Source organism: Thamnophis elegans, chromosome Z (genome assembly GCF_009769535.1).
Source record: "Thamnophis elegans isolate rThaEle1 chromosome Z, rThaEle1.pri, whole genome shotgun sequence".
Lineage (NCBI taxonomy): Eukaryota > Metazoa > Chordata > Lepidosauria > Squamata > Colubridae > Thamnophis > Thamnophis elegans.
In genome coordinates, this window is record NC_045558.1 from 96,484,584 (window position 1) to 96,500,316 (window position 15,733).

Sequence of the window (15,733 nt, forward strand, 5' to 3'; positions counted from 1 at the left end):
TCAAGTAGCCAAGGTTGAGAAACACTGAACTAGAATTTACAACACTAGATTAATTCAGACTTTATAGTTTAAATCAACATCTTTGGAGTATGATCAAGTAATAGCATCATGTTGTGAAACAATCAGCTTCATTTGGTTGTATCTTACAAGGAAAAGGCAAGGACCCCCCTTTTCACAACAATTACTTAATTGTTAAGACAGACATTATAGCCAAAGTAAACCTTTTCAGCCTGGCCAACATCACTATGTCAGCTGTGAGGAATGAATGCATTTTGCACCCCCTTAAGCTTTTAAAATGGCACAGATAGTCCTCGACTTAAGACCACAATCGTCACTAAGTGATGCAGTCATCAAGCAAGTCACACCTGATTTTATGACCTTTTTGCTGCTGTCATTATCTGAATCAGCTGTTAAGCAAATACGACTTCCTCCATTGACTTTGCTTATTGCAAATCAGCTGGGAAGATCATATATGGCAGTTACATGATCCTGGGGTACTGCAACTATCAGAAATACATGCTAGTTGCAAAGAACCAAAATTGTGATTATATGACCACAGGCATGCTGGCCGCAGTGATTATAAGACCAAGGACTGGCATAAGTCACTTTTATCAACACCATCGTAACTTCAAATGGTCACTAAATGAATGGACATAAGTCAAGGACTACCTGTATGTCTGTTTTTTAGGATCTTGATTGTAGTCCTCATTTAGAACACTCTCTTCTCTCCACCAGCACATACATAACACCACCTCCTAAGGGGAGCTGAAATAGCTTTTGCATAAGGAGTTTGAATGCAGAAAGGTAGAATTCCCCCCCACCCCCCTTTGTACTAGAGATTTATATATGCAAGACACTCTACGCAAGAAAGCTGCTAATGGAGAAAGGAGGCCTCTGACTTAATTCCTTTGTGCCAGTTTACCTAGAGAGGGCACTGTCCCCCATCTTATGTCAGCTGGGGTAGGAGGGTACATAGGCTGCTGCCCAAGTCATAACTTATCCTTAACGTGATGTGAAAATCTCAGGGTGTGAATCCCTCCCACGACACTTCATACTTTGATACTTTGCCACCTCAGGTGTCATTCTTTCCTGTCATGCCATGCTCACATTTTACCCAGAGTTCAGTGCAAGGAACACAGTATCTCTCCCACCTCTTTTGTACGCCATACTACTCCTATAGGAGAAGCAATCTGTAGTAAAGGTGTTGCTTCTTAGGGCAGTGGCCCAAAATTCCTTCCTCCATCCACGCGGGGCACTTAATGACTGTGGGTAAGAAGCAGATTTTTCCCCATTATACACTTATTCATGTTGGGGGAGGGGGGGGGAGAGAGAGAAACTGATTATTATTCCCACACCTCCTCTCAGTATTTCTTTGCCAATACATACCTCATGCAATCCTATAAATGGTATCCCACTACCTTCTTCACCATCACCCCAGCCAGTCTTTCTTTCTAAAAGGGTTTTTTTTAAAAAAAAATTTGAATCCAGATTATCATCAAAGATTATGGAAGAATAAAAAGGAGTTTCCAATAAGGAGGCAACTTTTTACTTAACTTTATACTTAAACCCCCAATATACTATGCATCGTGGTTTTCCCCCTCGCAGTCCAGAGCAGGGAAAGAAACTGTGAGCAGGGAGTTAGTGAATGTACATTTGGGAGATGGGGTTTTCTGAAGGGGGGTTGGGTTATGGGGGAAGAGTCCAGAGGGAAGGAAAAACCAGGTGGGGAAAGTGTTCCCTCTGCCTCATCCCTTTCCCCCTTCTCCCTTAGTGTCTTTTTCTTTTTTCTATTTCTGTTTTTCTTCCTTTCCTTTTCCTTTTTTTGCATCTGGGAAGCAGGAAGCTGCTGATGTAAAAAATACGACAATCACAATTTGTCTGTGACGTGCGATTTTGAAAAAAAAAATAACCCTGAAAAGTCTGGGGCAGGGGAAAAAAATAACCCTTTTTGTGTTTTTGGTCAGGATTTTAAAGAAAGATATTTTTATGGTAATTGTTGCTGGTCTATTTTACTATATATTTATGTAATAAATATATGATTAAAAAACAAACAAACCTACCCTTAAACAAAGACAAAAAAAAAACCTCACAGCCCCAACTGACTTTTGGTGTTTCATTTCTGGTAAAATGGTGGCTGGCATAACATCCTTTCTTTTAATCGCCAAAACTGAGTACAAGGTTGGGCTGAAATCTGTTCTCTTCTAACTATTTTACCCATCAAAGCCTCTCTTAATGGGTAAAACCTCTCCTACACACAGAAAGTTCACCAAGCTGTGGAAAGAGAGGCCAATTTGCCAGCATACCTAATTGCCTCATTTTATTTAAATTTAATCTGATAATGGGTGATCATTTATTCTTTTTTTCTTTTTGCTAGTCAGGAGTATTTCAAAAAAGGTGGTTTAGTTATTTCCCTTGCATTTCTACTGACAAGGGACATTATTTCAAAATTATTGAAGCCGTTTAAGTGGCATGTATTACAAAAGGAATTTGTAGGTCTCCTACACCAAAGGAAAAGTTAAAAAAGATGAGCATTTTAAGGAATCAATAAGGCAGGTGAGCTTGCTCACCTAGCAGTTTTTACAGGACTTCAAACCACATCACCCTCCCTGAAAAAGCCAGTGGGGCTCCAGTTATCCACCTCTTTCTTAAGATTTGCTTTCCATCTGGTGGCAGCCAAAGGATCATGCCACACTTGATCCCAATCCCCACAGCAGTTTCAATTTGAGAGAGCAACAAGTGAACAAAAGAAGGAAGACAACCACCCAGAGAATTTGATTTCATTGTATTTGTCTCCTGAAGTTGGCACCACAGCCAGGAAGAGGGGTATTCTCTTCACACAGTTCCAATATACACGGATATATTTACAAAGGCGTTTGTGCTGTTTGTTTCTGAGCAGGCAGAAGTAGCAGTTGCTATGCCCGCATAAATAGATAGCCAGGTCCAGGCCCAAAATAGTCTGGTTAGTGCAATAAAGCAGGGAGAATTGGTCAGGAGCCTGGACTCGCAGTATTTCTGCCCTCGCTATCTTCTACTGAGCATCAATGCGGAAGGAGAGAAGCTTTTCGGAGTGCATGTTGAGGGTGCGCAGATCAGGCAGTTTCAAGAGCAGTTTAGTAAAGCGGGATGTCTCCTGGGGGTGATTCTTGAGGATGAGGGCTCGCAGCGCCCGGATCAGTGTTTCCTGCAGCCGCTCCACCGATGCTGGGTTCTCAATGCCTGAGCGATCTACATTGGGGAGGAATGGACCGTAAGTACTGCGGAGGAATGCTGCAAAGGAAGTACATAAAACCAGAGTCCAGGATGCAGTATCAGAAATGTCTAGCCTCCCTCCAGGTCACAAGAATGCCCAATTGTAACAGAAAATCATGTCAAAGATGATCTGCAAATCACAATCCTTGAAACATAGTTGGTTGTTATTTCTAAAGAACCATCGACATGCATCCTACTTCACAACAAATGAAGGTTTTGTCCCTGAGGACATAACATTGCTAAAATATGATGTTGAAGGGAGAACTGGGATAGAAGAGGAATATGGAGAATTTCAGTTACATCTACAAAGTTTCTAGTATTTGGAAGGTAGGGATCTGGGGGTTATATTTTGGTAGTGAAGAATCACAAATTTGGAGGTATGAAAGCCATTGGCAAGGACAGCAAACGAATGAAAACTAACTATGCTGGGAAAAGGATGCATCAAAAAGTCTGTATATTTGAAGTGGAATTCCCACCAATCTAGGTCAATGGATACTTGCCTGCAGAGATCAGCACCACTGCTGTGAAGAGGCCCAGTTCTTCTTCAGATAGTTGCAAGGCACTAAGCTTCTCACTGAACTCAAACATGGATGTTAACAAGTCATCCATGCCCATCCCCCACAACTCTTCAAGGTTGTACTTTGTGCGGCTCATGAACGTTACAGTTTGCTCCTTGACATTGAAAAGGGAGGCAAACCGAACCATCAGCACCTGGGGATGGAGAGAAAAGATAAAAAAGAACTTTCAGAATATAAGTATGCTCCCACAAATACTAGTCAAGTGCATTTTTCTATTTTTTTTAAAAAACACCAAAATGACATAAGAAACTTGGATATTATGATTACAATTTAGGAAGAATTATAATTGCAATTTGTGCCTTTCATGCCATGGCAACAACTTCAGACTCAAAATGAGGAATCTTACTATATCAATCACTTGATGTCATTCACTGCTATGAAAAAAACATCAATATGACTACATACTTAAGAAACATGGAGGCTTACACACACACACACATACAGAGCTTACTTCACAATGGTCATAATTCAATGTTGTGCTCAAGTTTTCCATGCATACAAGTTTTGAGATGTAACTCACCATTTTACAATACTCAAGTTTCCTACCAAGAATCTTACAAAATGCTTCCAAAGCCAATGGATTTAAGAATCTAATGCAAACTATCATAGCATAAATCTTGAGAGAGATGACAATCCCATGAGCAAAAGCATGAAGTTACTTTTAAGCTTTCTTCGCTACTATGTATATAAATATCCACATTCCCAGTAAAACATATCTGACATATTGGTATGAATTATGTTGACGGCTTAATTTTATTTTGAAGTTGTAAGTTTCACTCTATGTCAATAAATATGTAGTAGCATTGGAAAACATTTGCCTAGTAACACCAGGACCAATGGCATCCATAGGAACTCGTTTTTGTTTTTATGAAAAGGCAAAGGTATGTTGTGCCACAAAAGCCACTCGTTTTGAGTATACATGAAGATACAAAAGGAGAATTTCTGATACTGCTGAGATTGCCCAGGCAACACAAACAATCCCATTCTCTACAGATGTTGGTAAGGATTAGCCCTAACCATTTTCTCCACTATTAATTTGCAAAAAAATGATCTTAAATCATCTCTCAAATTAGGTTACAAACCACAAGGTGGCTGTTTTTTCTTTCAAAGATCTCAAAAGAAAAATGATTTGTCAGAATTTCAGCCGAAATTCTTCTCCTGGTTTTTCAAAACACTTATTTTGCTCTAGGTTACAGCTTCCCAGAAGCAGACCATCCTGATAACAATCTTTTAATTATTTTATATTTGAGAAAGAAGCCAACATATAATGTCTTTCCAATGCTTTCTCGGTTGTTAAAAAAAAGATGGAAATTTGTGATGGGATTTAAAAACAACCTTTGCTCTGCCCTGTTTACAAATACCAAGTAGGTTTTCGGGAAGAAGTATTTCCCAGTACAGAATATGAATAGCTTGTGACTAAGGAGGATCTTAGCGTAGGTGGAAATTTTCCTACCTCGAATGTGCCAGCTTTGAGTAGTGAGACTTGGTCATGTTGTGACAGCTCCTGAAATCCCGGAATGTGTTTAGCAAATTCCACAACTTCTCGTACAGCTGACACAAAGCTCAGTGAGAAATCCTCCCAAATCTCCTGAAATGTGCGGCCACTATAACCATGAGGATGACAATTCACTGGGCAAGCCTGTTGGGAGGGGAAATAGTCATGTAAGGACAAATAAGGGTATGGATTTAAGTGGTTGGAAATAGGTAAGCCTGCAAGAAAAGAAAGCTTCTAAGCACTATTTTTGATTGTGTGCATACATTTTTTCCATTCTAAGAAAAAAAACTTTTCCTTTCTTACTGCTAATTGTGATGTACATTCTTAAATAAAATTTTAGCAAACTTTAATTTCCTTATTGCTCATTTTCTTTTTTTAAAAAAAATCATGAAAACTTAAGCTTTTACGTAGTAATAGTGCAACCACAGTAAAATACTGAGGATTTTTGATGCGCACATCCCTTCCACTGCACGCATATAATTGAACAAGCATGATTCATCTCCTGCCAATATTTTGGACAGATACCTCCTAAATAATGGCAACCTCTGATTGCACACCCAAGGTTTTTAATGGGGCAAATTCTCTGACCTTCACTCGAACGGAGGTCATAGGGCTCTGAAAGATTACTGATCACTATTCCAAATGGGTGGGCATTTATTTAAAAAAAATATTCCAATTGTTGTTTGCTGGAGGATCCACAATCGTTTATGCAATAAAAAGAAATTCTTCAGATTTTTCTTGAAGCAGAAAGCTTCAAGAACAGATGGGAAAATAAAGACTTTTCCCTAGGGTAAATAAGCAGCAACTTCTCTTAAGGGACCAGAACAACTGATCCAATTTTAATAAATAATAAACATCCAGAACATAAAAATAGTGGAGACAAAAATACACCCAAATCACATGATGAATAATTAACCAAATAGCTAAGATAAACATAACTTTCTTGATTTGAATTTCATTCCCATCCCAGGGAAGTACTTGATTTTCTGGCCACATTAACTCCAACCAGCATCAGCATCAGAACAATTTAGCAACAATCGAATTTGAAAGGCAAATGGGAACTTCCATGGCAAAGTAACACTTACCAAGACTCTGGTTTCATCTTGCTTAAGGGAGAGGTCTGTTTCCCCAGAGGGGCAAAACCTATGTCCATGGATATTCTGATGGCAAGCAGGTCTAGAGGCAGAGCCAGTATTCCAGTTGTCATTCTGAAGATGCAGCCCATTGGTGCCATTAATCAACCAATTGTTGTCCCAACTAGGAGAACTGTTACTCCCTGTGGGTGGTTGGGGCCCTGTGGCCAGTTTGTCATGGGCATAAACAAAAATTTCTTTGTGGGCTTTAGCCACTTGTGCGATGACATCCTCCATGACATCTCCAGGGCTTGGGGATCGTGGAGGTGTCAGTTGCTGGGAGTAGCAAGGAGAAATCTGGGGAGGGGAGGCTGCACGGGATGGTGGGGAAGAAGGTGCCGGTTGAGACTGGTGGCCCAGCAAGAGGGTACTGGGCTGCGGATGTCCTGTGGGGAGATTCTCAGGGAGGCACTGTGCACTCAGTTGATTATTAGCCATGTTGTTCATTGCGCTCTGCATCTCAGCCAACATCCTTTGCTTCTCACGCTTGGGGATGCGCCCAAATCGTACGGCTGCAGAGACACAGAAAAAAGATGACAATTCATGAAATATTTGTGTGGAATCCAAGGATCAACATGGGTTTTCTAATCCATGACTTTTCTTAGAAGCAAAAACTCTTCCAAAAATCAAAGCAGGAATTGGGTAATCTTCATCTTCAAAGACTTTCCATTGATGGACCCAGGAAAGAACCTATGTGCCTTTTTCTTTTGGTGACAAAGGAAACAATGGCAGGATAAACTGTTCAAGGGAAATCTGAGGATTTCACACATATCTAATTCCTTAGAGTTTGATGGCATATAAAAATTATATAAATATTAAAAAAAATCCACAAGACTGAAATATTTGCTCTGTCCAAAACAACCCCACATAACCTTCCCCTAACCCTTCAGCAGTGCTGCCCAAGTGCACCATGCAAGAGTTTGATCCAAATATCTCAAGGAGGTACATCACCATGGGCAAAGGAGGTAACATTGACACTCCTCTCTCCCCACCAACTCTTGCCATTTTCTCCTTTTAGGGACTCTCTGGGGCCAAGAACATCTGCACCAAAGTGTAGATCAGAAGAATTACAGATGGAAGACAACCCAAAACCTCTGTAGTGTATGCGTATGATTTATCCTTTAGTGCAGATCTTCTGAGATCACCCAGAGGGCCACCAAAAGGTTTACACTAAAGCTAGACTGTTGTTCTTCCTGAGATCTCCTAATTTTCTGCTGCAAGAACTCACCATCACGAGACATGCCAACCCTCAGACACTTCTTAAAGCGACACTGCTGGCAACGATTCCGGTTGATGCGGACAATGCTGCAGGTCTCATTTTTCAGGCACTTTTTGTATTGGATATTCTGCTGAATGCTGCGCCGAAAGAAACCCTGCAGATGTGAGAGACAAGTATTTTATTTAACCTGGGCAATGGGGCAGCTATGTCTGATTGCTAATCATTAGGATGCGTGTTTCAATACATCTCTCTTGAGATTGTGAAGCAGAATGTAACTGCAAGTGCTTTTGGTGTAAACATTCTCATGCATATTCTTTTTCACCCAACAATTTTCTTACATGCTTGACTCGAAGAAAAAAGGCTAGAAACCTCAATAGCTTATAAATGTCTAGAGCAATCCCAACCATGGCAACTTGAAGACTGGTGGATTTTAACTCCCCAAAATCTCCATATTGATTGACAGTTGAAAACTAAAATTGAAAATTGAAAGTTGCTTAGATTCCGAAACGCTGGTCTACAGTGCTAATCTGAGAGGAGAAAAGAACTACATTTGCTATTTACCTACATAAAGTATGACACTTTTATCCATAGTAATTGCAAGTAAGAGGCTCTAAAAATAGTGCATTGTATTGCCTTCATATTATTTTTTTACAGCTGAAGCAGAATTTACTGCAGAAGAATTTTATATTCTGCTTAGCTGCATGTCACTTATTCAAGGCATTCTTGCAGCTATGCCATCTAGAAATGCTGACAATTTTCATTATCCCTAAATAATACATCTTGGAATTTCCCTATTAAGTATCAGTGCACCAGGAGTCCCAGTCAACTCTGAGGCAGTTCTACTAGATGAGCAGGTAAGTAATCAAATCACACTATAAATCTTTGATGTCACTAAGAGCAATCGAAAGACAGACCTGATCTCTAGAACATAATATGCTTCTAGAGCATAATATGCTCAAAAGTGCTACTTATGGTCTCAAGCAGCTCTCAATTTCATCAAAGACTTCTAAAAAAGATATGTTCTCATAGATTCATTTGTGTGTGAGACACATATTCTTCTTGTTCAAAGTATTGGAAAGTCTTGAGTAAGCTGGGGTAAAAACTTTACCTTGCAGCCTTCACAGGCATGGACACCATAATGAAAGCCAGAAGCAACATCACCACAAACTTTACATAGAAGGACCATCCCATTGAGTTCTGAAAGAGAAAGAGAGACAAAAGCTATGAGATTCTTTGTTTGAAGACTAGATTGACAATTCTACAGCTTCAGCCTCTTCAACACTGGTGAGCTTTCAAACATTGGATGCACATGGCTGGTTTTGAAAAACGCAGCAGGAATCAATGTTGTCAAAAAGGTGATAGATTGAAGTACCTGAATCCCATAGTCTGCCAAAAGAGCTGGTAGTTGATGGAACTGTAAGCCCACAACTATCCTGCGAGATGTGGTCATCTCAACATTCACTCTCAAATCCATGCTCACCTCAGCATCCTCAATCTGATCCCATCCCCCAAAGCGCAGCCTTCCAGTTCATCACTCACTCGTGATGCTGCTGCTGGTGCTTTTGATAGGGGAAACACGCCTCCCATCATCCAAGGTCACTTGGAGTCCCACTGGAGAACCTCCAGAGCTGTAGGAAGAGGAGGAAGACGACGACGGGGAGGCATCATCACTAAGTCCAGTCGAATTACTCCCATAAAGGCGTCCAGAATCCTGCACCAGAGATCCTGCAGGTGAAGGTGGGAAGTAGTTGGGGAAAGTTGGATGGGAAAACAGTTGGCAGCTACCATTCAAACTGTCACTGCCACACAAAGAGATGGGACTGGTGCGGCTTGGGGAAGATCCATTGGAACCAATGTAACTGATCACGCCACCTGCACAAAGAGGGAAAGAAGAAATTTATGAAAATCTCTCTTACCCAAGAACACCTGAATAGTCTCTTAATTGCTTCTGTCAGGTAACTAGATCTCTCTAGCGCGCCATCTAGGTGAGGACTAATTCCAGGTCAATATTCAAAAAAACAAGCACCTTTTGGAGCCAAACCTAAGGGGAAAATGCCAGGTCTGCGTTTACCAGAATATCTCTAGTCAGTTAGGCTGGGAATTCTGGGAAGGACCATTCTTGCACATTAGGAGAGTTCAGATTAATGAAGAATGACCAGAGAGACAGATTTTAGAAATGCAGAAGAGAAAGGAAAAGAGAAAGAGAAGAGATGGAAATACATTGCCAAAAGCTGATCTTTTATCTTGAAAAAACACTACTAAAACAGGACATAAAAGAGATTTGTACATTTCTAAATGTAGTAGAGAAAAGAAAATGTTCCATTTATTATACTAGCAGAGAGGCAATGTGGTTCAAGAAATGCTTAGTGAGCAAATAGCTGAAGACTTAGCAAGCTGCTAAGGGTAATAATATGAAGCCTCCCACATACATCAGAGGATTTACTTGGGATTAAATTGCTTCCCTATATCATATACAGCTACTGAGTCATATATGTGAGGCAAGAATTCCATGAGAATACTTTACATTTCATGTCAGCCAGATGAACAAGTGTCTAGAGCGCTGATGTGCCCACCATTCAAGGATGCTTTAGTAAGATTTTTACAGTAGACAGATATTTAGATTAGATGGCCTCCTGGTATCCTCCAGACTTTAAATTTCTATGCGAATATTTCCTTGCTTGTTATAATAAACTGAGTTCAACTGTTTTATCCAGGAATACAGAAGCATTTTTGATTATCAAGGGTAATCATCTCTAGCTAGCATGATATTTAAGAAAGGTATGTCAACTCTCATCACCTGCAAATACAATATTGATTTATTTCCTATATGCCTCTCATACAATACTATTTGTTCGAATCATCATATACAAAATAAGTGGCAATTAGCAAATCGGTTTACAATATGGATAAGCAACTTACAAGATGTGGCAGAACAGTGAATGGGAACACAGTGTCCATGTTCTAGAAAGAATTTGCAGAAACTGAACTAGAATGGAGTACATGTAAATAAACTAGGAGTAAGAAAGCAAAGCAGCCCAGTGTATGTGAAGTATGGCAGACTTTTCTTCCCAAACACATCTGGATAAAACTTTATAAAGTTTATTTCCTAGCTGAAAACTCTGAACTCATCTCACCAAAATTACTGCATTTATTTTGCAATCCAATTCTTTCTGCTTTCAGATGTTGACCTATATGTTAGGCTGCAAATGGGGGTGGGGTGGGATAAGGAAAAGGATCAAGCAAACAACTTATAGCAGTGAAACAGGCAGCCAGAATTTCACTGAAAAACAGATGGAAGCCAAAATAATTATTTCTTTGAAAAAACCCATCACATCCAAAAGATCTATTAAATTGGGAACCTGGTGATTAAAAAAAAGATTCAAGGTTTCAGAACCGGGCCACTTGCCAGGAGGCAAGTATTACTGCCAAGGAATCTTAGAGCAATAAAAACAAAATCATACATGCCAGAAGGCTTATGAACAAAATCATGTGGGAGAAACACATTCAGTGCCCAGGTAAGGCTTTGACAACAAGCCAGTCTTGACTGGGACTGCCAAGTTTTATCTCTGCCGGCTCAGTTATTAGGTGCAGCCCAAGAGCTGGGACTGCTTGCTTAGGTGAAGCTGAAACAATACCAATTATGGCTGGCAATCCAAAAGCGATCTCCTTTGCCAATAGGGAAGAGGGTGGCATGAATTAGCCTTTCCCAAACTGTGGTCTTGGCAAGGATTTCTGGGTTTGCAGTCCCAAAATATCTGAAATGCATCACATTTGAGAAGACTGAACTGCTAGAACTTGCCACTTATGCTCAGCTGCTCTATAAAGTCATCACATCCTATAAAAAAAGGTTAAGATGTCACAAAACTTTAGATAAGATCTCCTAGCTAAGGTCTTCTAAATTTACACTATTTTTTTATTATCATAAAAGAGAGATACTTCTCACCCCAACTGCCCCCACAAAATATTTTCCACCCAAAACTGGGACTAGAGTGAAGAATTCTTCTCCAGAAGGGGAAAAAAGACTTCTGTAATACTTTCCTGCAAATTTTTTTTTTAATGCCCAGGCATCTTTTAGAAGTTGTACCTATTTTATTTTCTGTGCTTCCTAATTACTAAATTTCCTGAATCTGAAACACCAACTGCTCCCCCCTCCAGTTCTAGTGTTATGGATAGTATCAATTCATTTCAGGCACACAGCCCCCCAAAGAGACATTCCCTTATGCTCCCAGATACCCATTAGATTAAAAAAGATCTCTAGTAACTATCCTATAGTCCCCAATACACTTGGAAGCTGGCTTCCTTATCCTGTTGAGATTGTAAACTTCTAATCTAGAACTTAATCTTCTTAGAAAACAGGAAAGATCAGGATGGGGGCTAAAGAAATGGGATAATGTCCCCAATCCTTACATTCATTTCTACCTCTTGCATTACAGTATAAGGGACTTTTTCTCCCTATAAAATGAGCCAGAGGCAACCTACTTATGCACTAATTCACCATTGGTTCTACAGAAATTAGGTTTCAATGAGAGTAAGTGGGAAAACGAGAGATCTTTTTTCCTTCTGCAGCTTCAGAAAATAAAAATGGCAATCTGGGTATCAAATGGAATCTGAAGGCTGCAAAAAGTGAGGTGGGTGGGAACTTACAAAGGACATTCCTTATCAGAAAAAAAGCACCAATTACAGCACTGCAGCCAAAGGAAATTCTCAGTAACTTTAAAGATAATAAACATTCTGGAAACAACTTCACTATTCCCAGTTTAGACTGTTCCAAATGTCATGCAGCCCAGTATTAATCTGGAACTTTAGTCAATCTCTGAATTTAAGCACAATGACCAGGAAAGATACCAAGGACAAACAAGGACGAAGACAGTTTAAATTACAGCATCTAGTTGAATTAAGAACTGCTGGGCTGCAGAGACCTGGAAAACAACCAATTCTCTTGGCAAATATCTTCATCATCATGTCTCTGATTTGGATCTAAGGGAGCTGCTGCCAAATTGTAGGCTCAGGGCCTTTTTCTCCTCTGCTCCTATATCCTCTCCTTCACAACACCCTTCCTTCCTAATTTTTAACAGGTAAGCAGCAATGTTTGAAAATCTGCCAGATCACACCATGAAGGGTGGAGCAGGGAATCCCAGTGGAGGAAGCTATGCACATGTGCAGCTGTCCCTCCCAGGAATATTAAAACAGACCATCCCAGGTGAGTCATAGAGAATAAATAATGCTTGAAGGCACAAGACAGCACTGGAAGTTAAGAGAACATCAAGCTGGAGAACTTCCAAATGGGTCTGAAGAAGGGAAAGGTGTGTCATGTCTGTTTGCAATATATGTCACTAGTTTACCCAAATGGAGGCTTGGGAGTGGCTGTAGATAATATTGGAGCATTGCCAACATGTTAGTCTTAGATGCAAAGCTAGAGTTTGTCAATTTGTTCACTTCATGTGGACATTAGACTCAATGGAAAGCTTATAATAAAATTGCATAAGACCTCTTTGGATATAAAGGCGTCACAGTGCAGGAAGAGGGGAATTTGATCACTTATTGAAACAGATTAATATATATATTAATAGGTTATGATATATGAAAGATCCCTGTGATGAAATGAACACTAAATACTTTAACCATTTTTGTTAAAGTGAACCTCTGAAAACCAAACCCTAACATATCCAAGTGCACTTTAGGTTAATATATAAACCAACAGGTTTGATTTCTAAAGAAATTCAGCAATATGGATAACTGAGGAAATCCCCCCCCCCATTTCTCTTGTACTGTGATGACATTAGCAACATCGGTTTTTGCATCAAGTTCAGCTATTTGCAGCTGTTCATAAATTTTCCTCCACAGCTTTACAGCAGCTAATCAGTGTCTTCTTCCAAAATACATAAAGGTGTGTGTTTGTATGTTTTTAACTTCCCTATCCAGTCTACAGTGCAGGTAATTCCTGTCAGCCTCTTATACAATTAATCAAGGTTAGCTAGGGGCTGCCACCTGGTGTGGTTAGCGGTGGTGGGTGGATAAATAAGCCTCAGAATAAAATGAAGAGGAACCACCAGAATGAAAGATGTTCAAGGGTTGGCATACTCGCATTACTTAATTCTTAGTTTATCTTCGGCACATTCCAAGACGCGGAAAACAGGCGGGTTCAACTCACGCAGTTGGCATTAGGACAGGCCTCATGATTTAACCAGAATTTTCGTATGTCTCAAAGACCTTAGAGCCCAGTTTAATGAATAGGAGACGCGACATTAAGCTTAGCAGGTCGGACGAGTCTCCTCAACGTGTCCCGTTGGCACATGCCCCCCCCCCCGCCGGCCTCTTCTCTCGCCCCAGCTCCGCCCCTCACGCTTTGCCCTGCCCCTCGCTCTCCATTGGTTCCGATTCCTCCTCCACCCACTAGCAAAAACCACCCCGAACGCCCGCCCAGGAGGGAGGAGACAGGGCACTGTTTCTTCCTGAACGATGACGTTCGAAAACAGGCGTGGCTAAAGATACAATCGAGGCGGGATAGGCCAATGGGTGGCAGGGGCGGGGCCGGTGAGGAAAACAAACTTTGCACGTGGCTGAGTCCGAACACAGGACACGTGAGTCCATCAGTGGGGGAATCCCAAAGAAAAGGATGGGATTCCAGAGGGGGCAACGCCAATAGGGGAAGATCCCCGGGAGCGATCTCTCAGGGCGATAAACACAACGGCCAGGTGGGAATATCGAGAGAGGTTACGAATTTCCTGACTCTCTTACACGAAAGTTCATTGAAAAAGAAGCAAAACAGCTCCCTTGTCTTCCGGACTGTCCTCGTTTGCCATCTGCCACTCCATTCAAAGGACAAGAAAGGGCGTTGCCCTGCGACTATTAGTGACCCAAGTCCTTTCCGCTTCTCTTAAAACTGATATCTAAACTTTACTTCCCTTTCTACCGATCCCCAAGGGGGAGCCACAGTGCACATGTGGCAAATGAAATGATCTTTGCCCGGGAGACGAGAACACGGTAGAAGAAAAGATCTAAGCGATTTTCCCCCCTGACTTTCCTCCAACTTCCCAAAGTATATTCTGTGGGGCTGCAGGTTAGGAAAGATTCTTTTATCCCATGTACAGTTAATGAGGTTCAGAAGCAACTTCATTCATAACCGCCCTGTTTTTGTGTGCGTGTGTGTGAGACCCCTGCCTATCCTTCCATTTTATGCTGATAAAACAGACCACGGTTAGTTGGTGCACAAACCAAAACATATCGGAGGAGGCTGACCTCCGAGACTGGACTTTGTCCTACACGGGTATCAAAGGGTACGTGTGTGAATGATGAGCGTTAAATCACCGGGTTTTTTTTAGTATAGGAAAATTAAATCGATGCGGGAATCCGAAAGATGAAAAGCGGGGGCTTACCTGGGGCGTTGTTGTTGTCATCCAAAGTTGCCATCCTGTTCAGCTGATAGTTGTCATTCATATCAAGCGACGATGCGAGTTGAGATTCGATTGGTGAGGAGGGAGGAAAGCAAAGGGTTCTCTTTCCCCTCCTCTTTCTTCTTTCCCCCCTGCCCGAAGTTATGTTGCAATGCAAAAGAACTTCAGCTTGCAACGGGATGGTAGCAACCTGCTTCTTTAAACTTTGTAGTTTGCACCAGCACTCAGACTGGAAAGAACTGGAGCTTGGCTGCGCGTGCAAAGATTCTCTCACGCCAGCCGGGAGCTCGATTATGCCGCTGCCTCTCCCTTCGCCTGCAAAATGTTACTCTGCCAAAGCTCACTCTCTCCTTGCAGCTGCGCAGACACCAGCACGCGGCTCAGGAACATCCACCATGTGACTCCTAGGGAGAGCCTCGTGTCCCAGTGACACACTTTCTACTAATGCTGCAGCAACAGCAGGCACATTGCACTGGGCTGCTTTACAGGACTTGAACGCAAGGGTGGCAGGGAGTTGTAGTTTCTCCGTACAGTTGTTTTTTTTTTGCGCTTGCGCAGCTATTGGTCACGCTTCATCCCTAAACAGTGACTTTGCTTATTTTTGTCGTGCCCGCTTGCCCGAAGAGATCAAAGTTGTTGAAGCTCAAACATACACATCGTGAAAA

At 41.3% G+C, this 15,733-nt stretch overlaps 1 protein-coding gene across 1 annotated transcript; it reads right to left on the minus strand.

Annotated features, from left to right (window-relative positions):
* Positions 1–703: 703 nt before the first annotated feature.
* NR1D1 (nuclear receptor subfamily 1 group D member 1) lies at positions 704–15,421 on the minus strand. The gene is made up of 8 exons (XM_032236927.1): positions 15,051–15,421; positions 9,214–9,546; positions 8,783–8,871; positions 7,684–7,828; positions 6,408–6,967; positions 5,281–5,466; positions 3,750–3,960; positions 704–3,225 (listed from the first exon to the last, which is right to left on the minus strand). Exons 1-8 carry the CDS (start codon positions 15,109–15,111, stop codon positions 3,029–3,031), a joined length of 1,782 nt encoding a protein of 593 aa, XP_032092818.1. The 5' UTR covers positions 15,112–15,421; the 3' UTR covers positions 704–3,028.
* Positions 15,422–15,733: the final 312 nt, after the last annotated feature.

Bases quoted from the DNA above. Each gene is read 5' to 3' on its own strand.
- NR1D1 (XM_032236927.1), bottom strand. From the start codon at position 15,111: ATGAATGACAACTATCAGCTGAACAGGATGGCAACTTTGGATGACAAC. The intron at 6,968-7,683 runs GTGAGTTCTTGC...GTGTCTCTGCAG, and splicing joins GGTTGGCATGTCTCGTGATG to CCGTACGATTTGGGCGCATC. The intron at 3,226-3,749 runs GCAAGTATCCAT...TCCCCAATGTAG, and splicing joins AGTGGTGCTGATCTCTGCAG to ATCGCTCAGGCATTGAGAAC.